This window comes from Helicoverpa zea, chromosome 12, assembly GCF_022581195.2.
Source record: "Helicoverpa zea isolate HzStark_Cry1AcR chromosome 12, ilHelZeax1.1, whole genome shotgun sequence".
Taxonomy (NCBI): Eukaryota; Metazoa; Arthropoda; class Insecta; order Lepidoptera; family Noctuidae; genus Helicoverpa; species Helicoverpa zea.
In genome coordinates, this window is record NC_061463.1 from 7681196 (window position 1) to 7706918 (window position 25723).

The 25723-nt window shown below is 37.0% G+C and overlaps 3 protein-coding genes across 4 annotated transcripts; 2 read left to right on the plus strand and 1 right to left on the minus strand.

Moving 5' to 3' along the window:
• Nucleotides 1-583: 583 nt before the first annotated feature.
• On the minus strand, nt 584-4171 carry LOC124635068 (protein disulfide-isomerase TMX3). Its single transcript, XM_047170850.1, has 8 exons — nt 3996-4171; nt 3524-3773; nt 3260-3443; nt 3027-3171; nt 2684-2906; nt 2387-2603; nt 1740-1935; nt 584-1344 (listed from the first exon to the last, which is right to left on the minus strand). The coding sequence occupies exons 1-8, from the start codon at nt 4033-4035 to the stop codon at nt 1322-1324; spliced, it is 1278 nt and encodes a 425-aa protein (XP_047026806.1). The 5' UTR covers nt 4036-4171; the 3' UTR covers nt 584-1321.
• A 729-nt stretch (nt 4172-4900) lies between these two features.
• Nucleotides 4901-12267, plus strand: LOC124635056 (ubiquitin carboxyl-terminal hydrolase 36). Of its 2 annotated transcripts, none has more exons than XM_047170834.1 (11): nt 4901-5395; nt 5986-6213; nt 6524-6677; nt 6793-6967; nt 7051-7164; nt 7256-7417; nt 7561-8504; nt 9260-9533; nt 9791-9931; nt 10116-10231; nt 10377-12267. In XM_047170834.1, exons 1-11 carry the CDS (start codon nt 5125-5127, stop codon nt 10411-10413), a joined length of 2616 nt encoding a protein of 871 aa, XP_047026790.1. In that variant the 5' UTR covers nt 4901-5124; the 3' UTR covers nt 10414-12267. The 2 variants fall into 2 exon arrangements, with proteins under 2 accessions (XP_047026790.1, XP_047026791.1); XM_047170835.1 differs by having other exon boundaries at nt 4902-5395; nt 7561-8321.
• A 4312-nt stretch (nt 12268-16579) lies between these two features.
• On the plus strand, nt 16580-17780 carry LOC124635352. The gene is made up of 2 exons (XM_047171231.1): nt 16580-16842; nt 16998-17780. The coding sequence occupies exon 2, from the start codon at nt 16998-17000 to the stop codon at nt 17778-17780; it is 783 nt and encodes a 260-aa protein (XP_047027187.1). The 5' UTR covers nt 16580-16842.
• The last annotated feature ends 7943 nt before the right edge of the window (nt 17781-25723 follow it).

Genomic DNA, 25723 nt, shown 5'->3' on the forward strand with positions numbered 1-25723 from the left:
TAAGAGAGGTACATTTAAAAAGGCTTTGGCTTGCAATATTCTAAGAAATAAAGGGACAAAGAGCTTAACTTTTGTTCCAGTGGAAGGTATCGTGGGTTATCCAAAATATAAACCATTACCATACCATTCTCAATATAGAGTTCAAGTGGCTGACAAAATTCAATTTTAAACCTTATGTAGTTCTGGGGCGCGATTCTACAAATTTTACTTAAGCGACATACGATTCACATCTGACTGAGATTCAATCACGACTCAATTACCATTGAAGCGTATGTGGCATTCCGCAATTTTTTTCTTTTATATAAACGTTTTAATCCATGTCTGTGATTCAATAATGAATCATATTGTCTGCAAATTATTTATGATTGTAGAGCAAACTACCGTATATACCAATCGCAAATCAAACGAATGTCATTGGAATGCGATTGGTTTTATATTAGTAGCAGAATGCCCGCTAAGGTTAAAACTGCAATTTTGACATAGCAGAATCGGGCCCCTGTTTACATTCAAGTTTGTATTTTGATCAATCTTTGGTAGGTGCCTATAAGTCTTACTTTCTAATTGGTAATAAATAGACTAGCCATTGAAAAAACCACGTTTATTTTATAAAGACTCCATGATTCTATGCAATAAATAACGTAAATAAGAAATATAAAGGGAATAAAAAAGATGAAAATAATGTCTGATGTGGGAATCCCTTTTAACTATTTGTTGCAATTTATATTTCATGACAATGGACATGAGGAAACTTAACATTATGAAGGTATTGCATTTTACTCGCAATACTATCGATCGCATCGGAGACATTCGTCATATCGATACCTATTGAAGTCAGTATTTATATCGACAATTGATAGTTTAAAGGAAGAAAGCTTTAACACACCATCATCCGGCGCGACAGGCCCTGGTTCCCCAATATCTTCATTATAATATAGGTATCCAGACATGAATGAATGTTATACCGATTATGAGTTTGATCTCATGTAATTGAATCATCAGGTAGGTACTTAAAAGTGTATGCTACAGAGTTAAACCCAGTCAAATCAGCAGGTAAAATTTAGATATCGTGAGATCTGACTGACATAATTCAGCGTGACTTCCACTCCGATCAGACTGATTTCCAAAATAATAATGGGTATTTAACTAAAATGAGCAGTGCACTGATAAATGTGTCACTGACTGAGACAGTCCAAACAATACGTTTTAAATGCAAAAGATACAGTTCTAGCAAACAAAAACAGCTTAATTGCTAACATCCAATATTGTAAAAATACTAAAAATGGTTAATTATAATTATTATAATATTCGACGGTTTGGATGTCTAGTCCTTCTTCTCGTGTGTTTCTGGAACAAAAGTATTTCTTTCAATACCCCAAAATCGATTTTTCAATTTTCAATCACCACTTAAATAAATATAAATAATCTTGACAGGACTTTTTGACACAGGTACACGAATATCCAATCCGAATCAGACCCAGAATTCGCAAAAACGATTAAAAAAAAAAAACAGGAAATCGATTTACCTCTATTTTCATTTCAAATTCGTGATAATCACGCGTCTTTGTGGCACAGTAGTAGAAGCCAAAAGTTATCAGATTGATATTGTCGTCAATTAAATAATATGTTTAATCTTTAGAGCACGCACGTAAAAATGTAGTGTAACAGACACAAAATTTTTGACGGTATGTTTGCGATCTCTGTGGTGCGCGAATAATATAAAACAATCCGAAAATCCTTACCTGGTGTTTCCTCTTCCTCTGCATCAAGTATATCAGCGCAGCACACAGAGTAACATATGAGAGACAAGAAGCCGAGAGGCAACCCAAAAACGAGCGCCGTTAATACTGGGTTTCCACGCCACATATTCGTCAGAGTGGTCCTTGCTTCAAAGAAGCCTCGGTAAAAACGTACCGGCCAACTGTTCCCACCATACGTCTGAAGACAAAGTAACAGGTTCAAGATTATAAATTAGAAGGTTTATATAGGCTAACACTCCTGATTTGGATATTAAAATAGTTTAAGCCCGCTTTCAAACTATCGACTTTCCGGGCGGTAACATGTTTGCTTCGTTGACAATAAACAATATTAAAAAGCACTAATCCAAACGATAAATCCTTGGAGTCGTGCGACAGATTTTTGATTGCGCACAATATCGTGATAAATCCGCCCGTCTGAAAGCGCACTTAGATACAAAAATCGTTATAACTGAATGCGAAAATAAGTTTATTACAGGGAGTGGAAAAATATTGTATATTTTCACACATTACATTCACTTATTTATTTTACGCACTAATGCATGTGTTCAATATAAACAAGTAGGTATATATATCTAGATTATAATTAGATTCTGTAAGCTAAACTGATGCCAGCAAGAATAATACTGTACCGGTGCCATTTGGTTATTTATTTGGTCAAGGAAGATTGAAACTGCTTCAGGTGTCATGAGGACAGGGTCATCATCAGGCATGTGGTGGTGGCCTGTAGTAGAGTTGAGAACCAACAGATGAGGAACTGTCAGTTCAGACATGGCTATTGAGTTCGCTAGTTCAGGAGTTCCCATCCACCCAAATTGGAATCTTTCATGAAGGTGGCGTTTTCTTTTCCTGTAAGAACACACAGCCAATAAGTTTGTTTAAAATTAAGACACATATATATTTTTTTCATGACTGATTAAATTACTTACTTAATGATACTCTCAATCATGTCCTTAAAGTCCCTCTCTGTTTGAGTGATTTCATTCAACTTATTTTCAGAGACAATAGCAATGACAATGTATTTTTCTATATCCATTAGTTCATTGATATTTGATCGAGTGACTTTTGGGAATAATCCAAATCTCTCGGAATTGATCCATTTGTCTAATGTTACATTTAAGGCTTCTCTATCTTGGAGTAGTAATGGATTTGCTGTAAATCAAGGTTAAAGTTGTTGTGAATGTAGCACGGAGCTGTATAATTGAGTTATAATCAATCATGACTGTAATTCAAGCAACCAATCTAATATTCTTATATTTTCCTGTTAGATACCTTCAAAAAAGTAGGCTTCATCCTCTTTGTACACAAATATGGCAGTTTCATTAGGAATTTTAACATCATTTTTCAAAAGATCATGTGACATAGCATAAAACCATGTATGTGGTTGATACTTTTCAGCATGAAGTGTAAACATATCCTATAAGGAAAATAAAATCAGAATCATTAAGTTCTATATTAGTGTGTTAAGAGTACAAACATTGTTTATAAATGTGACTTTCTTGTACCCATAATGCTCCTTGTTGTTTTCCCACATATCCAAAGAAGACTGGGTGTGTCTCCTTCAGGTACCCAAGGCTGTCAGCTTGTGACAGTCTCTGAACAGCCGGTTGTGACATGCGAAGGGCATAGTTGACCATCTCATCTTTCACTCTTTCACCTACATACTCATGGCGATAGGGGCCTTTAATACTGTTGAACAAATAAAGTAAATAAAGAATAGTGCATACCTTACACTACACAAATAAACATTAATTTGAATGATAACTTACAACATAATTGTAGGGTATGCCCTGACTTTAAAATGAGTAGCTACGGCCATAAACCTAGTACAGTCAACCTTCGCAACCTTTATAGGGCTGTTGTACAGCGACTGAGCGACATGCGCCCAGATAGGCTCTATCCTGCGGCAATGGGCACACCATGGCGCATAGAACTTCACGAACCACATGCCATCGTTACTTATATCGATAAATTTGTCACTTAATTCTAGAACTCTGGACGAAGAAACAACGCAAAGTGCTGCAACAAAATAAGCGCGTAAACATTTACTCTGGTTAACTCCCATGCAATTCATAAGATTCATTACACATAATATATTAATGAGTTACTACAAAATTTTGTACTAGTTTAATATTCCAAACTTTATTTAAATTTGTAATTGTAATGCAAATCGGGTTCGAAATGAAAGATATTACAAACAGTTTTAACATAAGTAGGAGTTCGTGCTTACAACATGCTCACCTGATAAAATCATGAAACATTGGCCAGTTAATAAATTCATCTTTACTGTAATTTACCTACTCTAAAACTAATTAGAAATATATCATGACATAATTTAAAATGCCGAATTTACACAACAGAACACAGAATCCCAACCAAATCGATAAGCAGAAATTTTGATTTGACATTTGGCTGCTTGACAGGACAGAACAGACAAGCTTCAAGTTGCCAGTATTTTCGAGTTTACTTCTACCCCAAAGAAATATTAATAAGCTCCTACCACCCACCCCGTAGATGGGCTCGTCTGTGATCCACTACTTCTCCTTAATTTCCTACAGACTTATAGCCCATGTCTTGTAAGTAACGACGTCAACCAATGCTTGGTGCGGTCGGTCCTTGGATCGGTGATCAATGCGATCATCTTGTCATGGCGAGTTATTACCACTGTTGCACAAGTCACGTTAAACTGTGGGCTGAAAATCTTTTGCAGTGGTTACGGGTAGTAAGACACCCTGCACCCAGATAACTGGATTGAACTTAATTCCGTCTGAAACACTGGTACACAGCTACATACAGTTAAGAATGTAAATCGACCCCAACATAGTTTGGAAAAAGGCAGAGCAAACAGATGATGTCATAATCTAAATTGATAATGACTTTATAAACAGCCGCTATGCATTTTAATTTATAATATAGTGGCACATTTTTTAGCAGATTATGTTCTTTTAAATGCTATACTAATTGCATAATTACTTTTCAACATTTCTATGTTAAGTAATATAAAGAAAATCAAATAAATTGCGCAACATTATGAATGAAGCAATATTGCACGCACAATTTAGTTGATCGTCATGGCTATCCCTACGGTGTATATGGATTCTCATTTTTAAAACACTGAGCACCTTTTTTTTATTTCTTTGGTTTGATGCTTGGCAACATTGTCCGGTTGTCGTGCGTGGATCCCAGGATCAGTCGTGTTTGATTCCTTTCGTTTTCCTTTTGCAGCATTTATATAATTTAAAATACACATGTTTACAGAACTATTTTATGAGGTTCCGTTAAAATCTTTTAGTGCTATACATGGACTAGTTAACTGAAATATGAAGTGCTCTGTGCTTTGATATCGTGATATTGCAATTTTGGAGGTAAAATGCCCGCTTCCATTTGCGACCCAGTAACAAGCGCATTGCGTTTGTCTCTTACCCCAGACGAATCCCAAAGTTCTTCATTGTTGGATAGTAGACTCTACTCATCAGCTAAAAGCGTGCTTCTGTCTAAGATTGAGTTTGAAGAATCTGGTGATTATCAAAGTAATGTTCTCGACGGACTGAAATCTAAGTACGTGGTGATCCGACCTAAAAAAACAGTGCATGATAATAAACTACTGAAAAAAGAGTGTAATTCTGCCGGCCAAGCTTCAGGTAATTACTTTTATGATTATGATACTAAAAATAATGTAGGTTTGTTTGTTATCTACATGCGCGATAAGATCAGTTTAGAGGTTATAATATCTTGTGGTCACTTGTCAATAAACGTCATGGAATCATTTATCGCATTCTAATCTATTCCTTTTTGAGTAAACTTGTCTTCATTCAGTAAATAAATGCACTGGTAATTTTTAAGCAATTAGTGAATTTTGTATTACATAAGTGAAATAATTGTGATGTTGATATTAAGGATGAAAACATCTCCAGTACATTGAACTCTCTATTCTTATTTCATTAGTCTTGCAAGTAATAAAATATTACTATTTACACTCTGAGGTTGTATGTATTTGATTTTATTGTATTTATTTGCTTAGTGACGCATGACTGATGCAAGCTAACAAACTCTGTACAGTGAGAAAGTAGGCCTATCATATGGTTCACAGGAGAAGAAGCTGTTTTTTAAAGAATTTATAGGTTTTTGTTTTCTGAATTAAAATATAAAGTTGATCAATTAGTAAGACACTATTACTTAATATGAATATGACATTTTCCTCATAAATAATGCTGAATTTGTTGTGTTTCAGAAAACAACAAAAATGTGGAAGATGGATTACCTAAACCCAAAAGGGTTTTATTTCCTGTTGAAAAAGTACACTTGGGATGGCAAAATGCATGGGCGGCTGGTGCCGGCATGCAAAATGTGGGTAACACATGCTATTTGAATTCTACCCTGCAGGCTCTGTTCCATGTGCCTGCTTTTGCAAACTGGCTGGTTATGGAAGTGACCCATGCTGAGAAATGTAATCAACAAGGTAAGCTTAATGTGCTTAGTTTCCTTTATCCTTGCTATAAATAAACAGACATAATTATACAATGAATGAGTTATCTTCTAAAAGCTAATGATACAGAACCTACTATCTGATGTCAAAACACAATGCTAATGGAAGCCTTTCCAATTAATGATGGAAAATTTATTAATGCTTCATTAATTTAGGTAAATCAGTATGTATAGGTCAAAATAATGTGTAGACCACCTAAATCATGAGATTGTTGGTTGTTGATGATTTTATATAATATAACATAAAAAAATGTGTTATCAGAATATGTATTGTGGTATTTCAGAAGCCTGTGTGATATGCGGAATGCGCGCCACTCTGATGGCTACACAGAAGAGCGGTGGAGCACCAATTAAGCCCTGGCAGGTTTACTCCAAGTTACGCCTCATTTGTAGACACCTCACTCCAGGCAGGCAAGAGGATGCACATGAGTTTTTAAGGTAATAAATGCTTTCATAACTATATCTTATAGTTGATTATCATGTAATGTAAGAATGTGACATAATTGATGTGTGTGTCTAATATTTTTCTTAAAAAAGAATTGTGTTTTTTTAGGTACCTGGTGGAAGCTATGGAAAAATGCTATTTGAATCGGTTTGTTAACCATGACAAATTGGAACAATATAGCAAGGAGACAACTCCATTGAATCAAATTCTGGGTGGATACTTGAGATCCACAGTCAGGTGTCTTGCATGCCACCATTTATCAACCACCTACCAGCATTTTGAGGTAAGAACTACTGCTTGCTCAAAACAATTCACCATTTATTTATATTGTTCTACAGATTTCATAATTAATTTTATTTGTTTCAGGACTTACTATTAGATATAAGAAAACACTCAACATTAGATGAAGCATTAGATTCCTTTTTTTCTCGAGAAAGGTTAGAAGATTTAGGTTACAAATGTGAGGCATGCAATAAAAAGGTCAGTTACTTTTGCCCTTTACATAAAACCATTGCTTTAAATAAAGGTTAATATATTTATTTGTAAAGCATTATTTCAAAATTAATTTCAGGTATCAGCCACTAAACAGTTTTTTATTGAGCGCGCTCCTATGGTGCTCTGTATAGCATTAAAACGGTTCTCACTGGCTGGCGGGAAGCTCTCCAAACATGTGCAATTTAGAAAGAAGATTACCTTAAACAAATATATGTACAACAAAAGTCATCAACAGTTGGTAAGTTTGGATGGTCAATATCTATCATACTAAATCTGGATTGAATAAGACATAGATCTATAAATATAAATAACTTGATTTATTTTAAATGCAATACTAGGGATTTAAACAAGTTGATATAATAGATTTTTCTATTGTTTCAGTCATATAAACTAGTAAGTTTAGTCACTCACCTTGGACCTTCACAAAATTGTGGCCATTACACTGCTATAGGGCAAGCACCAAATGGGAATTATTACCAATTTGATGACAGTTGTGTTCGACCCTTACCCCTGTCCGCTGTGCTGGGCACAAATGCTTATATTATGTTCTTTGAAAAAGACAACACCACAGAGGAAACATCCACCTCGGCGGCCTCTTCCTCGAGTGTGGTGTATGGCCCACAGCTACCAGATAATATCCTTAATAGAGAAAAAAGTCCTTTGAAACTAACTTTCTATAGAAATGATGAGAGAAAGCCAGTTCTCCTTAATAGCACTTCAGTGGAAGTTTCTAAACAAGAAAACAAACCCATAATTCTAAATAGTACACTGGGAAAGTCATCAGAGTCCAGTAACTCCAATTCTGAACCTTGGGTTGTAAAACAAAATGGTGAAGTAGAGAAAATTGTGCAGCCTCCAAAAATTCTGAATGGCATAGAAAAGAATGGCAATAAAGTGGACGACGATAAGAAGATAAGTTTCGTAATCAAGCGTCAGAATGGTGACGACTGCCAAGTTAAACCCAAGCTTTCAAAGAGCGAGTCAGACCTCAGATCCGTCATTAACTCAAAGAATATGGAAAAATCTGCGTCAACTAGCAAGTTAATGAAGACGCCTAAATCGCCGCTAGAGAAATTGGAAGAGCAGATGAACAGGAGCGATTCTTCAGGCGTGTCGCCCAGGAACGGCTGCACGGGATCGAGGTTGGTCCCGTATGATTCCGAGTCGAGCGGAGACGAGCGCACCGAGCGGTCGCTGGCGGCGCCGAGCCGCTGCTCGTCGCCGCGCGGGCTCGTGGTGTCCACGCTGGGCCCCGCCCGCGCCTGGACCGTGCGCAGCCAGCGCCCGCTGCTCAGCCCCAGCCTGCACGGCGTCACCAGCACCAAGTACGTCGCGACCTCCTCCGCCCTTCAGGCGATAGCGCGACCGTGCGGTCAAACATACTACCCAATGCCGAATGTCCTATTGAAAGTCGCGCGATCATGCCATATGATGAAATTGTTTAGTTTTCGTCGTGCGACCGTTGTCGCATCATATTGATCGTACGATCGCCTATCAAATACATTTGAGCATGTTGCGTGTGCACAGAAACCATTTTAAAGTATCAGCGGACGGCCAAGGCGCGCGGGGGTTGAGGGCCGCATGGGCTTGCCTCCGCTCGGAGGTTAGTTGCGAGCCACCATTGACTTTGGCGACAACTATAACACGATTTGCGGTGCGCTCGCTCGGCTCGTTAGCTGCCTATTTATGATGATAAATATTGCCTGAGGGTAAAAACTGCATCTCTGTTAGGAGCTCTCTATCGGATACATTCTGGTATAGTTCGGCCATTCAGAGAATGCGTTCCTGACACGTCGCGATTGAACGATACTAACAGCGATTTACTTGCGTTGCAGTTACGATAAAAATATTTTTGCTGGTTGTTTACCGTTTTAACAATTGAGGAGCATTAAAACAACATTATTATATCAATAATCAATGAATGTAGTTACGTCGTCAGTTCAATCGCGACGTGTCAGGAACGCATTCTCTGAATGGCCGAACTATAGTTAAATCAAATGTTTGAAGATTTATGTCGCCTAGTGCATGAAGACCTTCCGGGAACTCTTACCTTTTAACAATATTCGTGAAACAATTTCAGGGTTAAAGAAAAAGAAGAGCGTCGAACCGAAAATGATGAAAGTCCTAACACGAGCGTCAGCAGCATGTCTCCGCTGAGCGATCGGAGTGGTTCGGGTGGCGCGGCGGGGGCGAATGGGTCGGGCACGGGTGGCGGCGCCGGGACCAACGGGGCGGCGGCGGGTGGTGTGCTGGCGGGCGCCGACACGGCGCGGGCGCTGCAGGCGGGCTCGCACCGCGGCTACGGCGCGGCGGTGGCGACGTGGAATGGCACGCACAGCGCACTCTCGCGACAGGTACATTATAACATTTATCACCTGGCAGTCTGCACACATACTGACTCCCAGAGTTCGCGTGACAGGCACGCAGACAGCGGGGGTGGTTATGCGCGGTATGTACGCGGGACGGGACCTATCTGACCGAAGTAAGCCGTCAAGTGCGATGACTCAAGATAAAATATCAGTACCTAAAAGTACCTGAAGCAAGTCAAATCGTGTGGACTTCACCATAATTTTGATTGATTCAAAAGTATTTTTGTTTTAATTAAAACCAGGTATTCGAAGAGCGTCGTGAAGAGCGCAAGCGAGCTCTCGAAGCCACAGATGAAATGGATCGAGGACGTAACAAGAAAGTGAAAAAGTTTCATCACTACAATCGCTTCAACAACAATAGAAATGGTTACAATCCCTTCCAGGTAATTAAACCTATCTGACTATAAAATAGTTTTATTTATATAAGCAAAGTTATTATTCGCTAAGATAATTTTTACTGTTGACTTCTATTATTTTCCCTGAATAGAGCGAATTATAATGTATCTATTTATACCGAGATACAGGTTAAGGTAAATAGCAGTTGTTATGTATAAACATAATTTACAGGAAAAGCAGAACAAGCCACATTGGGGCGGTAATTTCAACAAATATCGCAATGAACGACGCCCCTCGCACCACTTCAATAAACATCATAGCAACAAGTACAAACGATTTAACAACAGGTAATCTATCTTCCCTACCGCCTTAGTAACATAGACTAAATTTCATTCAGTAATGTCTCGGAACGCAGTTGAAACTGCGAATTTTAAATAAAATAACACAGCACATTTTCCTTCCCAAATATGATGCACACTTATTACATTTCAGGTACAGTAACGGTCACCACTACCCCAGGCACCATTGACCCGCGGCTGGTATGTGCCTACTTGTTTGTGTAAATAGATAGCATATGGACTTAAATTCATAGTTAATTAAGTATTCACGGATACGGAAAATAGAAACAGTTCTCCAGGAGTCTATGGTTTGCTGCCATACTATCAAAAACTGAGCAATTTGTTAACACTAGTATTATTATTATTTGTAGTTGACAGATATTTAAAAATTAAGATAAATAAGATTAATTACTGCCAAATTCAGCCTTTGCCCGTAACCGCAAATAGTGACCTCATAAGAAGTTATTAAATAGTTAAAGCTAAATTATATCTAAGCCATACCGACGTTAGCTTGCATGTTTTTCTACGGCAGTCGAAGGTTAATTGTGTAGTTAATGAAATGTTAAGTTCCATTGTACTAAGAGTAATATGATCGTGATTGGCGTAAACAAAAGTAATAGCTAGAAATAAGGACTTATATACTTATTTATAACAAGCCTTTTGTAAAGTATAGAGTACTATTCCAAGCGGTCTTTAAATTGTTCATTTTGAAGTAGAAGCAAAATAAAGTATTGCTTCAGTTGCTTACCGCGCGGGTGTGATAACTACCCAGTGGTGTCATTGTTGTACTAGGAGATATGCAATGGGTTTTCTGCCTGATACTTTTAGTGCATTTTAATTGTTTTTACATTTATGCCCAACTTAGTTCTGAATAGTTAAATTTTAATGTAAACGAAAAGTTACGAAACTGCTTAGCTATACCCATTAGCTACAGATAGTGTGATCTTACATAATTAATTTTATTATATGTATCATTTACATACATTGTAGATTTTTATCTATTTAGGGCAGCTGTTATGAAATGAGTTTTAAACACTGCTCAAATTGTTATTACAGTTTCTTTTTGTTGACCCCATATAGAAGTAGTAAATATCAAATAAAAATATGACTGAGAGTAATTATGTTTTAGTAAATTACTGTTACCTTTTAATATGTATTTATATTTCCGTAATAGACAAACATTATGCTGGTATTCATTGTAATTCATATTACCTAATATATGTAATATCATTTAATTAAGAACCTTTCCTCCTAATTCCTTATATACTAAAAAATATACACTTTCATCTATAATGTAACGTAATACGAAAGTATTGAATATGCTTACAGTTCTGTAAAAGTTTTTATTTCATCTTCTTCTCAACTCATATATTGTTAATGGAGAATGTTGCTTTGTTTGAAGGGTAATTGTAATTGTTTAGTTTTATATACAAATAATAACGCTTGTGACATATACCTAAAAGAAATAATTTAAATTGAAAACAAAAAAAAACTGTTTTAATTGTCTGTAATATACTGCCAACACAGTTTCAATTTCAATATAGGCTGCAATTTTTTATTTAGACACACTATTAAGAATGTAATAGAGAAATTGATCTCTAAAATGGATTCCGTTCAGGGAATAGTTAAGCAATAAATTATAATATATTTTCACACATTGTTAATTGTTAAAGATAACGATCCTTAAATAGGTTTCCTTCACACATTTAAATATATTTGTCTTGTATCTAAAATAATGACGATTCTATGAAACAATGCGTTTTATTTGTCCCGATTGAAATGAAAATATGTAATATTAATTTGACTTCAATATACGTTGTATATATATTAGAAGGTATTGTTTCTTAGAAGAGTGTCGTGGTTGTGAAGATGTCTGGATCTGTTTGTACGAAAGTTAGTGGGAAAATGTTTAACGTTTGAAGAAGTCTAGGATTCCAAGATGGTGACAGACAACATTATATAGAAGCATTACTTCCATTTAAATTGACTAGCAAATTATGGCAGTGACGCAATTTAAAGTGAACAAACAAAACATTATCACAGAATTATATGTTTTATTTATTGAACCCTGACGCCCCAAGTTAATGTTTAATTCCTTATCAAGCTTTTTTCATGAGGGGAAAATCTCATGAACATACCCCGATTGGAGACTCGGAGGGAGGTCCAGAATACAAGACTACACGCAATCTTCGATACTCGTCGATTTTGACGCGGAACACGACTTGAGCCGGGAGCAAGCTACGTGTCCCGCGTCACATACAATGTCGTAATTCCTGCTGCGTGTTGACATGTTGCGGGACAAAATGTTATACCTAATGAAAAATAACTGATATCAGACTGAAGTGAATGTTGGCTCTACTACTATATTGCTTCGTTGGTGCAGTTGTCGCATAGTGCGACTGTTGTGCATGAGATCTCGGTTTCGATTCCCGGGTCGGGCTGAAATCGCTTTGTTTAAGTTGAGTTTAAGAAACTTTCAGAAGGCAGCCCAGTAAGGAAGTTGGTGATCGCTACACCCCTGCATCGGAGAGCACGTAAACCTGCGCCTGATCTCTCTCTGGTCGTGTTGGATTTTCCATCCCATCGGGCTATGAAAGTGTAGGAATGGGGAGGGCACCTGAAAGTGTGCGTTCGTGCAGCGGAATGTTGTTGAATTGAAATTTTAATTATGCAGATAATTAAAATCTTTCAATTCTATTTTACGTTTATATTTTTATCTTTTAAACCCTACGACTTTTTCTAAATCTGTTTTTTAAACAAATATAAACAAATTCAAAACAACGTATGTAAAAATCTACAGCTCTCTATGTAAGCGCTTTATATGAAAACTAGCAAATGACCAAACGTTCGCGTAGCGGAAACTTGGATTTCTCCGGAGTTTAAGCATGCACTGATTTCATTCATACATAAATAACACTAGTCAACAGCATTTTCGTATCCAAGGTGAAACATATGAATTTTTGCAGATTATCTATCACAGAATCGAAGTCTAGAACACCGGACTGCTCTAGCACGTCTAGTTTTAGAGAAAAACCAATCTGAAAATGTCTAAAAAGGCTTTTTTAACGATATTTAAAGCCATTTTTCTACAGACACTATTTATTTTTCGTATTTTCTAACTAAAGAATCATTTAGTACTGCTCTTCTCAATTCAAATCCAGTTACATTACATCATTACGAGTTTTCTTTCTCAAGATATACCATTTTACATTAACGGTGTATTTTGTCCATACTAAAATGTCAATTAGTAATGTAAGGAAAATCGTACGACGTAGCTGAAAAAAAATATCACGAGAATGGAAACTCGTACTGATGTAAAGTAAACTGGATTTGAATTGAGAAGAGCAGTACTAAATGATTCTTTAGTTAGAAAATACGAAAAAAAATAGTGTCTGTAGAAAAATGGCTTTAAATATCGTTAAAAAAGCGTTTTTAGGCATTTTCAGATTGGTTTTTCTCCAAAACTAGAACTGCTAGAGCAGTCCTGTGTTCTAGACTTCGATTCTGTGATAGATAATCTGCAAAAATTTATATGTTTCACCTTGGATACAATAAAAAAGGAAAATTTTGTTGACTAGTGTAATTATACACAAATACACACAAATTTTTGGACACATCTCTTTTCTTCTAAAGTCTATGGTATAAAAAAAGTTCCGCCAAGACAACGTTCGCCCAGCGGAATCAGTTTTTGGTGAATTTCTCCACAATGGCTGCATACACCATTTTTTTTTACCATATACAATTATAGGACTTCTTACACTAATTATCTGCATAATTAAAATCTTTCAATTCAACAACATTCCGCTGCGCGAACGCACACCACCTGAAATGTTTGTGCACTGATATGTCCCGTGGAATTGGCTGAACTTACTTGAGAACAGCCGACGTGGACAATTGGCTAGGAAGTCATTATTATTATTTCCAGTGAAGTGTTTGATTAATGTGAAATGCTTAAATATAAAATATTCTTAATAAACGATAACACACAAATATAATAACCATTTTATTGACTGTGAATGCAGTAAATCAAGTTTTGTATACAATGTACATACTCGTACATACAAACTTTAAACTCATAGCTTATACCTTCACTATTAGCCCGGTCAAAATAGACATTTGAAATAACAAAAATTCCCACAGAGCTGATTTTTGGTGCAGAGCTAGATTTGATCATTATAAATAAAATACTAAAAGTCCCCATCGATCCCATGTGTGCGTCAAAAGTTATTCGAGGTCAAATGTCAAAATTTTTGTTTTTTTTTGTGTTTTTTTCGAAAACGGTAAGTTTTATCAAAAAAATACATCAGACCAAAATTGTAGATTATAAAATTTTCTACAAAAATGACATTAACAGTTTTCTCCTAAATGTTACCATTCCTGAGATATCGCGCTTCAAAGTATACTCCATACATGACATGCACACATTTCCACGCCACCTGTGAGGTAGTGTACTCTGCGCGTTTTTTTATCGTGGTTTCCCCTGTAGGCCTACTCCACCAGCTGTCATGACAATTTTAGGATAGTTTAAGGAAATAATTGCCGTCAAGTTCTAATATGATGTCATTATTGATATTAACTATTGGGTTAACTATTATTGTGATTGTTTTAGATTTATCAGATTCATACAAAAACTCGTGGTGGCCTAGTGGGTAAAGAACCAACCTCTCAAGTATGAGTGGGTTCGATTCCAGGTCAGACAAGTACCAATGCAACTTTTCTAAGTTTGTATGTACTTTCTAAGCATATCTTGGACACCTATTACTGTGTTTCTGATGGCACGTTAAACTGTAGGTTCTGGCTGTCATTGAACATCCTTGGCAGTCGTTATGGGTAGTCAGAAGCCAGTAAGTCTGACACCAGTCTAACCAAGGGGTATTGGGTTGCCCGGGTAACTGGGTTAAGGGGGTCAGATAGGGCAGTCGCTCCTTGTAAAGCACTGGTACTTAGCTACATCCGGTTAAACTGGAAGCCGACCCCAACATAGTCGGGAAAAGGGCTCGGAGGATGATTTCATACTACAATCATTTTTGCAATTGCAAAAAATAATGAAAAATGGAGTTTTTCTGGAGCAGGTGGGAGTAAAGTTTTAATAGGGTCCAGATATTATGAATCAATTTCCAACTCCAGTCTTCTGGATAAAAATGGAAATGTCGAAGGAAAATTAGCGTGCGATAATTTTCTACAACTTTAAAAGCGGATTGTCGCGACTTCAACGGTTTAAAAAATTTTATTCTGTGTTTAGTGATGCAGAACCATGCCTTAGGACTGCAGTACGCTGATATTTAGGATTTAAAAGTGGGCAATCTAGCCTTAGCGACAAGCCACGTGAAGGTAATTCAAAACCCGATATGACCCATGATAGTATCGAGGCTATGCGGCAGTTAATTGTCGCAGACCAACATGTAACATACCGTGACATGGATCCGTGAGCATTACGATTGTTTTACATTCCCCAAAATTAAGGAGTCTCCGTAGTAAACGTTTCAGCACACCTGAAAAAGCTGTAGACTCATACAAATCGGCCTATTAGACTACCCCCACTTAAGAATGGAATAAATATTTCAAGAACTGGGTTTAATGCATGCAAAAGTGCATTAAATATCGCGGAGAATTCTTAGAAAAACAATAAATGGTATTAACCTATTAGATTGTCTATACTTATTTCAAACGACACAACTTAAAGGCAGCCGTCGTATATACGTGGCTTATATGTGCATATCATGTGTAGTGTGACTCTTTGAAGCGCGATATCTCAGGAATGGTAAGATTTAGGAGAAAACTGTTAATGCCATTTTTGTAGAAAATTTAAAGATCTACAACTTTGATCTGATGTCTTTTTTTGATAAAACTTACCGTTTTCGAAAAAAAATCAAAAAACCTAAAAGGACAATGCTATTCTTTGTATGGAAGTTGGGCTCAAGAGTTGCCCACAGTAACTGCATAGTGTATTATGTTCCATAGGCTTATAATTAGGTCCCAGACCAAAATATTTCGAAATCTATCCCAGGAGTCCTGAGAAAAACTGGTTTGACTCTTATTCAATGTTACGAAAAATATGCTTACGAACTCTTAACTATTCCACTTTTATTGCCTTAATTGAAATGCATTATAATATTAATCGACAAATACGAGGTATTGAACGAGATTTTTTTTTACCGACTTCAAAAAATGGAGGAGTTTTTCAGTTCGTTTGTATTCTTTTTACGTAAGTACGTGCATAACACCGTCGTTTACCAACCGATTTAACACGTTCGTGGACAGTAACGACCACAGGCATCTAGACAGCTACAAATGATACGACAGTACGCCTGTCGACGTATCATTTTTTACTTGGATAAAATCAGTACGCCGCACGACGACCGATTTTTCATACTATCAGAAGGAACGGCATGTTGTACTGTCACCACAGGTATAATTACGACTTTTGTACTGTCACTGCATTATTTAAAAAAAAATGTCAAAGAAAGTACTACCACGCACACATTCGTATTTTTATACTCCCCTCCCCACTCACACTACGCCCGTGAGCGTCGTGTTTACATACGATCAGTCGCGTACTGCGCCGCTGCGGTGATCCTGCGTGTCGCTACATGTTTTCGCGCGCAACTGTTGTTTAGAAAGTGAGTAGTTTGTTTTCAACGTAATTTTATTGTTTTATACATACTAAATATACTAATTCAAGTCTAGTTGCTTATGTCAATAACGTATTTATGTTGCTATTGTTTGTTGTGAACACGATTTTGTTGTACTAAATTTGTAACGGATATTTTTGCAGATGGCGTCTCGAGACTCGTTCGAAAAAGAACAAAAACGACTCCAAGACCTATTTGATGCAGCTTCTACCCCTGAATCGAGTCAAGACCCATTTGCTGATGATGGTGACTATGGATCTGATGATGAGTACTTACCATCCCGTGTTGAATCCACGAGTTCAGAGGACGAAACTCAAGCCTCAAAATCAAGACGCATACGACAGGTTACAGCTACTACATCATCTGGTGAGTCAATATCCTCTTTGTCTAGTGATGCAGATGATGATGCTGACAAATCATCATATAATATTGACTCGACCCTCGACGGAAATGGTGAAAATATTGAAGTCACACGAAATACTGATTGCCCTGTAGACCTAATACAAGAACCTGTCCCAGTGATAACTGATCTGCCTTTGAATGACGAAGAATACCCTAACCTGTCACCACTAGACCCCTCTGATCAGCTAAACTCTGTCAGTGTTGGTCCTAGAAGATCAAACACACCAATCAGAGAGGAATTATGGTCTCAGACGATAACTGATATACCCGATTTTCATTTTGATAACTCTCAATGTGGTATAACCGTGAATGTTGATAGCATGAACCAAGTAATTGACTTTTTCCATCTTGCATTCCCGCAAAGTGCCATCGAATATCTGGTAAACTGTACTAATAATTATGGAAACGCTCTATGCAACACGAATAGGCCTCATACCAGATATAGCCGCAAAATAGTATATCGTGAGACCACCTGTGAAGAAATGATGAAATTTCTTGGGATTACGCTTCAAAGGTCACATTAAATGTCCTAAACAAAGAAGTCTCTTTTCATTATCGGATGTACTATATTATCATCCCATATTTAGCTTTATAATGTCAGGACGACGATATGAGCAAATTTTGCGCTGCATCTGTGCATCGGAATTAGATGCTAAAGGAGAAAATAAGATTGCAAAATTCATTGATATGTTGACACTAAACTTTCGTAAAATTTACAATGCTGGTGAAGAGCTGTCGCTGGATGAGTCGCTTCTTCTGTTTCGAGGTCGATTGAGTTTTCGCCAGTACATCAAGTCGAAAAAAGCTCGCTACGGCATCAAATTCTATGAGCTTACTACTTACGATGGTTATGTGCTAAATGTAAAGATGTATTCGGGAAAGGAAGCGACAACATCAAATACAGGCGAATCTGAATCTAAGACAGAAAAACTTGTCATGAGGTTAATGCGTCCATACTTGCTACGTGGACATCATCTTTTCATGGACAATTTCTATAATTCTGTGAAATTATCACTGAAATTGCTTGACTTGAAAACTCATTCTACCGGTACCTTGCGTTCAAATCGTAAAGAAAATCCTAAGAATATTGCAAATAAAAAGGTGAAGAAAGGTGAGCACGTGTGGGCACGCAAGGGCAAGGTGTATGTTTCAAAGTGGAAGGACAAACGTCCAGTCTTGATGATTACCACTAAGGTTCATCCCTCTCTTGTTGAAGTGAGAAACAGATATGGCAAGACCAAATTGAAACCTGCAGAAGTTGATCTTTATAACCGACATATGTCCGGTGTAGATAGGTCCGATCAAATGGTATCCTACTACTCATGCCCTCGGAAAACAATAAGGTGGTATAAAAAGGTGCTGTTTCACTTCTTGGATATTGGAGTTTGGAATGCATACTTCTTATTCAAAAAATATAAGAAAAACAATGCCAACTCATATAATTACGTAAACTACCGAGAAGAATTGATTAAGGTAATGATTGGGATCAGTAATCTGAAAATAAAAGGAAGAGACATAATCAATAAAAACAGTATTCATGATAGCAGGCGTTTCCGACCCAGTATTTCATCTGCTCCTCAACCGGAAAATAGTTCTGTAACTGAAAATTTAATGAGTGGCCACTGGCCAGAGCAAGTACCATCTCGACCTGGAACAACGAAAAAGTTTGCCTTCCTAAAGTGCAAAGTTTGTAGTAAAAACAAAATTCGTAAAGAAACGAGCTATCGCTGTAAAGGGTGTCCAGATAAACCTCCATTATGCCCATCTTGCTTCGAAATTTACCATGAAAGTATAAGGACTGATGAATAAAGATTTCAGAATATTTTTTATTCATTATAATCTTATTGTTAGATGGATATGTAAGTTGTTTAGATTATAACAATAAAACTGATTTCAATGTAACTGGTTTTGATATCCAGGTTCCTAACGTACAAATTGTAAGACTGATATTATAATTATAATAATGTTAATTTTAAAAAGATTTGTTTTGCGTTTAGTTTATTTTCAGTTTGCAGTTTGTTTTGTTTGTTAATTACATAGAAGTAATAGGAAGTGATTATGTTGTTTCCTAAATAAAACTACGTTTTGATTAATTAAATCTTCTTTTTATTACCTTTCTATCATACACAACACTGACGCCTGAAGGCGTAAGTGCACCACGCATGCTTTTTTGCAACGTAAATATGACACTACGGGTATAAGCGTATACGCCTAAGACCGTACTGTCATATCCCTACGAAATAATAATATTCTATGTGACAGAACGCCTTACGACGTTTACGCCTACATCCGTTCTGTCACATCATATGGTTTTTTTAACCATGCGTTGTGACACTACGCCCGTGGGCAATGTATGAAAAAAAGTAGTGTCTCAGTAGCTGCAACCTATGAGATAGTACTGTCCACGAACGTGTTAAACAATAATTTTATTGTTTGAAAGGATTTACTTTCCAAATGGTTCCTTTGTTATTCGGTCCAGGGTCTGGTGATAGAAACCTTAAAACAATAGGGAACTCTCGGAAATTGTAAGCACATATCGAATAAAAACTTGTCATTCGGGTATATGTCTCCGACACCACAAAACAGTGGAGGTTAAGACCTGACCTGACGATGGAGACGACAGTGAGACGAGGGAACTCCTCAACGGTATCTATTTACTACCTCGTGTTCGAGCTTATTTTATTCGTCTTGATAAGATTTTTCCATTGCCATTACGGATATTAATTGCATGACGCTACACGAACTTAGGACTGATTGTGGTAGATAGAGACTGAAAAGCAAGAGAAACAGCAATTACCTTTAAACGTCTATTTCTGTTTTTTTATCCTGTTAACAGTGAAAGAAACCACTAACTATCTGAATGTTATTTCAAGAAAAGAGGTTGTTAGGTTTGTGGCTGCTTAAAACGGCTTGCTAACAATGGCTGGCTAACATTAGAATCGGGTTTTCTCGGGACCTCTGGGACCGATTTCAAAAATATTTGGATTCCGTCTTAAGAGTGAAGTAAAGAACCTATTTTAACCATTCCCACTACTGGGCAAATGGCTTGGGCTTTATAAAGTGACTGTTCAAGTTGAACATTAGGACCGGTTTTTCTCGGGACCTCTGGGACCGATTTCCAAAATATTTGGATTTCGTATTAACAGTGAAGTAAAGAACCTATTCTAACCATTCCCACTTCTGGGCAAATGGCTTGGGCTTTATAAAGTGACTGTTCAAGTTTGACATTAGAACCAGTTTTTCTCGGGACCTCTGGCACCGATTTCAAAAATATTTGGTTTCCGTATTAACAGTGAAGTAAAGAACCTATTCTAACCATTCCCACTACTGGGCAAATGGCTTGGGCTTCATAAAGTGACTGTTCAAGTTTAACATTAGAACCGGTTTTTCTCGGGACCTCTGGCACCGATTTCCAAAATATTTGGATTTCGTGTAAACAGTGCAGTAAAGAACCTATTTCGACCACTTTCACTACTGGGCAAATGGCTCAGGCTTTGTTAAGTGACTATCTATGAAGAACATTTGAACCGGTTTTTTTCGGGACCTCTGGGACCGATTTCAAAAATATTTGGATTTCGTGTTCAGAGTGCACTATGGAACCAGCTGGAACTACTCCCACTGCTGGGCAAACTTTGAGCCCAGACCCTGGCATTGTCCTTTGACATTTAACCTCGAATAACTGTTGACGCACACTTGGGATCGATGGGGACTTTTAGTATTTTATTCATAATTATCAAATCTAGCTGTCCACCAAAAATCAGCTTTGTGGGAATTTTTGTTATTTGACCACTACGTCTATGTCTATTTTGACCGGGCTATATTAGCTCAATTTCAAGATGCCAAAATAAACGTCAAAGGACAATGCTATTCTTTGTATGGAAGTTGGGCTCAAGAGTTGCCCACAGTAACTGCATAGTGTATTATGTTCCATAGGCTTATAATAGGTCCCAGACCGAAATATTTCGAAATCTATCCCAGGAGTGCTGAGAAAAACTGGTTTGACTCTTATTCAATACTACGAAAAATATGCTTACGAACTCTTAACTATTCCACTTTTATTACCTTAATTGAAATGCATTATAATATTAATCGACAAATACGAGGTATTGAACGAGATTTTTTTTTACCGACTTCAAAAAATGGAGGAGTTTCTCAGTTCGTTTGTATTCTTTTTACGTAAGTACGTGCATAACTCCGTCGTTTACCAACCGATTTAAACAATCATTTTATTGTTTAAAAGGATTTACTTTCCAAATAGTTCCAGGGTCCAGGGTCTGGTGATAGAAACCTTAAAACATTATGGAACTCTCGGAAATTGTAAGCACATATCGAATAAAAACTTGTCAATCGGGTATATGTCTCCGACACCACAAAACTGTGGAGGTTAAGACCTGACCTGACGATGGAGACGACAGTGAGACGAGGGAACTCCTCAACGGTATCTATTTACTACCTCGTGTTTGAGCTTATTTTATTCGTCTTGATAAGATTTTTCCATTGCCATTAAGGATATTAATTGCATGACGCTACTCGAACTTAGGACTGATTGTGGTAGATAGAGACTGAAAAGCAAGAGAAACAACAATTACCTTTAAACGTCTATTTCTGTTTTTTTTTTTTTTTTTTTTTTATCCTGTTAACAGTGAAACCACTATCTATCTGATATATATATATCTCTATCTATCAAGAAAAGAGGTTGTTAGGTTTGTGGCTGCTTAAAATGGCTTGCTAACAATGGCTGGCTAACATTAGAACTGGTTTTTCTCGGGACCTCTGGGACCGATTTCAAAAATATTTGGATTCCGTCTTAAGAGTGAAGTAAAAAACCTATTTTAATCATTCCCACTACTGGGCAAATGGCTTGGGCTTCATAAACTGACTGTTCAAGTTGGACATTAGAACCGGGTTTTCTCGGGACCTCTGGGACCGATTTCAAAAATATTTGGATTCCGTCTTAAGAGTGAAGTAAAGAACCTATTCTAACCATTCCCACTACTGGGCAAATGGCTTGGGCTTTATAAAGTGACTGTTCAAGTTTAACATTTGAACCAGTTTTTCTCGGGACTTCTGGGACCGATTTCCAAAATATTTGGATTTCGTGATAACAGTGAAGTAAAGAACCTATTCTAACCATTCCCACTACTGGGCAAATGGCTTGGGCTTTATAAAGTGACTGTTCAAGTTTAACATTTGAACCGGTTTTTCTCGGGACCTCTGGGACCGATTTCAAAAATATTTGGATTCCGTCTTAAGAGTGAAGTAAAGAACCTATTCTAACCATTCCCACTACTGGGCAAATGGCTTGGACTTTATAAAGTGACTGATCAAGTTTAACATTTGAACCGGTTTTTCTCGGGACCTCTGGGACCGATTTCAAAAATATTTGGATTTCGTGTTAACAGTGCAGTAAAGAACGAATTTCCACCACTTTCACTACTGGGCAAATGGCTCAGGCTTTGTTAAGTGACTATCTATGGAGACCATTTGAACCGGTTTTTCTCGGGACCTCTGGGACCGATTTCAAAAATATTTGGATTTCGTGTTCAGAGTGCACTATGGAACCAGCTGAAACTACTCCCACTGCTGGGCAAACTTTGAGCCCACACCCTGGCATTGTCCTTTTATTTCATTATTTATTAAAACTGTGCGAAATCTGAATAATAAAATAATAATTAATATCCATAACGTTTTAATTTTTTGAGTGAAGGTAGGTATGTATGTATGTAGGATAAATGTAGTAGAAAACAATATTCAATATAAAATGATGTCATGACTAATTCTCTACCAAAGCATCGCTTTGCGCAGTAACTGGGAGATAAATGAGCACTAAACACCATTGGTCCGTTAGTGTTACTACCAAAAAGTAAATATAGTTTGTCACTTATTTAAGTAAATTATGTATGTTCATTGAGAGAGTAAATGTTTTAGCTTTTTGTAGTAAATTCGCCTTAACACTTGTAAATTCCGTTCACGAAAGTAGCTTACGTTATTAATTTACGATACATTTTTAAATATAAAACTCCTTCGTGAGTCGCTTTTCGTAATTTCTTAGAACTTGTTACAACTTACAAGTGCAAAGTCGGTACCACAAAATTAGCGAGCTTAGAGACTACCATGACTTACTGACGAAAATTCTTAATTCTGTGACTGACTACTATAAAATTAGTAAGGGTAAATAGTTGTTCCTTATGCCGGGGCTACACTAGCAGACGAAGATTCATCATGAAGCTTATGTTCAATGAGGTGGGTGGCCACATAAAATAATTCGTCTTTTTTGCGACAAAATCTTTTATTCATTTAAGTCTTGTTCCATTGCCCCGCTAGGACCATCTAGGTAACTTTGCACCATATCACGAATATTCGTCTTAGGGCTAAGATAGTCCCAGCATTACAGAAATTATGGGTATCAAATAAAAAAATGATTGAAAATACAGATAAAAAAGATAAGTAATTAAAATAAACTTAAAAGTCTATTCCCACGTTAATTATGAGTGTTATATCTACACCGGTGCACTTTGCATGTTTGCTACCCTAATTTCATTGGACTTGTTGGTTTGTTTGTTCAGTTGTCACGGTTGTGCTGCGCGAGATACATTCCGCTGAACTAAAGAATACCACAACTGAAAGATGAGATGCAATGTGAACTGAAGCGCACAGGCTAAGACAAAACACATAAGAGCCTTGCTCGTCTTGACGACTATCCAGAACAAAGTATGTCCGTAATATGAAGCCACCAACTTGGTTGTTCATGGGTGTTAAAAAGTCGAAGGGCTTTCAAAAAATTTGTCTTTAAATTGCATGATGGCAACTGTGGCACAAGGTGATTATTCAAATATTAGGGGTTAAAGTATGAAATTGCCGTTTTATTCTAGTAGTATTTTTGAATTGCAAAAAAACCATGAAGACTTCATGGTTTCAGGTTTTCGAATAAAACTTTTTTCACATGGTTTCTGTGATGTTCTTCTTTTAAAACATGTGAAACATTTGAAGTTCAATTGTTTTTAACCCCCGACGCAAAAACGACGGGGTGTTATAAGTTTGACGTATCTCTGTGTGTGTGTGTGTGTATGTGGCATCGTAGCTCCCAAACGGATGATCCGATTGTAATGCGGTTTTTTTGTTTGAAAGGAATGTCATTCGGGAGTGTTCTTAGCTATGTTTGGTGGAAATCGGTTCAGGTCTTCAAGGTCATCAGCTCGTTTGTTAGGTGTGATAGGAATGTTACACGCTCAGTTTACTTGCAAGCATATGTGGGATCTGAAATTTGAAATACTAATGTCTTCTGGAACCACTGAGCTGGTCTGCTGTTAGGACACGAAGATAGGAGACGTAACCCTGAACTGCCTCTTAGTAAACCCATCGAGTTTGGGCTCGTTGAATTTGTCTTGACGAGTTCTCTTCATGTTTCTGATTGACGAGAACCTGATGCTGGAAATGGGATGTGGCGGATGAAACCCTGGAATGCCGGAATGAAACGGATAAACCGATTTATATTTTTGCTGAAAATCTAGAATGACCAAAGGTTAATCTTTGTTGTTTCTCAATCTGTGCAATTCTCCCAGAGCCAGTTTGTCATGAGGATTGTTAAACAGCTTCTTTTGGCCGAGATCGCATATAGCGACCCCATCTTAAAATAAAATAAATTAAATGAAAGAAGGAAAAATTAAGGAGCTCCTTCAAAAAGCATGAAATAAAATAAAATTATAAATTAAAAAAACCCCCGACCCAAAAAAAGCACGCAATTATTAAGACAAAAGGTTAAAAACGCTAAACCCTATAAAAAGCAAAAAATAACTTTTAACACTACGTAAGTAGCAACTAAAGCATGTCAGACTAAACTAAATTTTGACGTGTCGGGGGACCGCTTTTTACCTTTAAAAATACTTACATAAATCAAATGATACCTACCTAATTACAACATTCGTATAAAAAAAAACACGTATCTAAACAAAATTATATAAAAAGTTATAAGAAGTATATGTAATGTAGTAGTATATAATTACTTCTAACGTTAGGCTAATAAATTAGAGCGGTCCCCCGACACGACAAAATTTAGTTTAGTCTGACATGCTTTAGTTGGTACTTACGTAGTGTTAAAAGTTATTTTTTGCTTTTTATAGGGTTTAGCGTTTTTAACCTTTTGTCATAATAATTGCGTGCTTTTTTTGGGTCGGGGTTTTTTTTAATTTTTTTGTTATTCAAATTAAACAAGAAATATGGATACTGCGAAAATTTGAGTAATTTTTGAATATGAATTCCGACGCGGAAGTAAACGCCAGAAACAGCCCGCAATATCAATGCTGCATTTGAAGATCTGTCTGCTAATGAACGCACCGTGCGATTTTGGATGAAACGCTTTCTTGGTGGAAACTTCGGCTTGAAGAACGAGCCACGAGGAAGACCGCCTGACAAATGATTAACGAAGAATTAAGAGAGACGGTGAAAGCCGATCTTAGTCAAACTACCC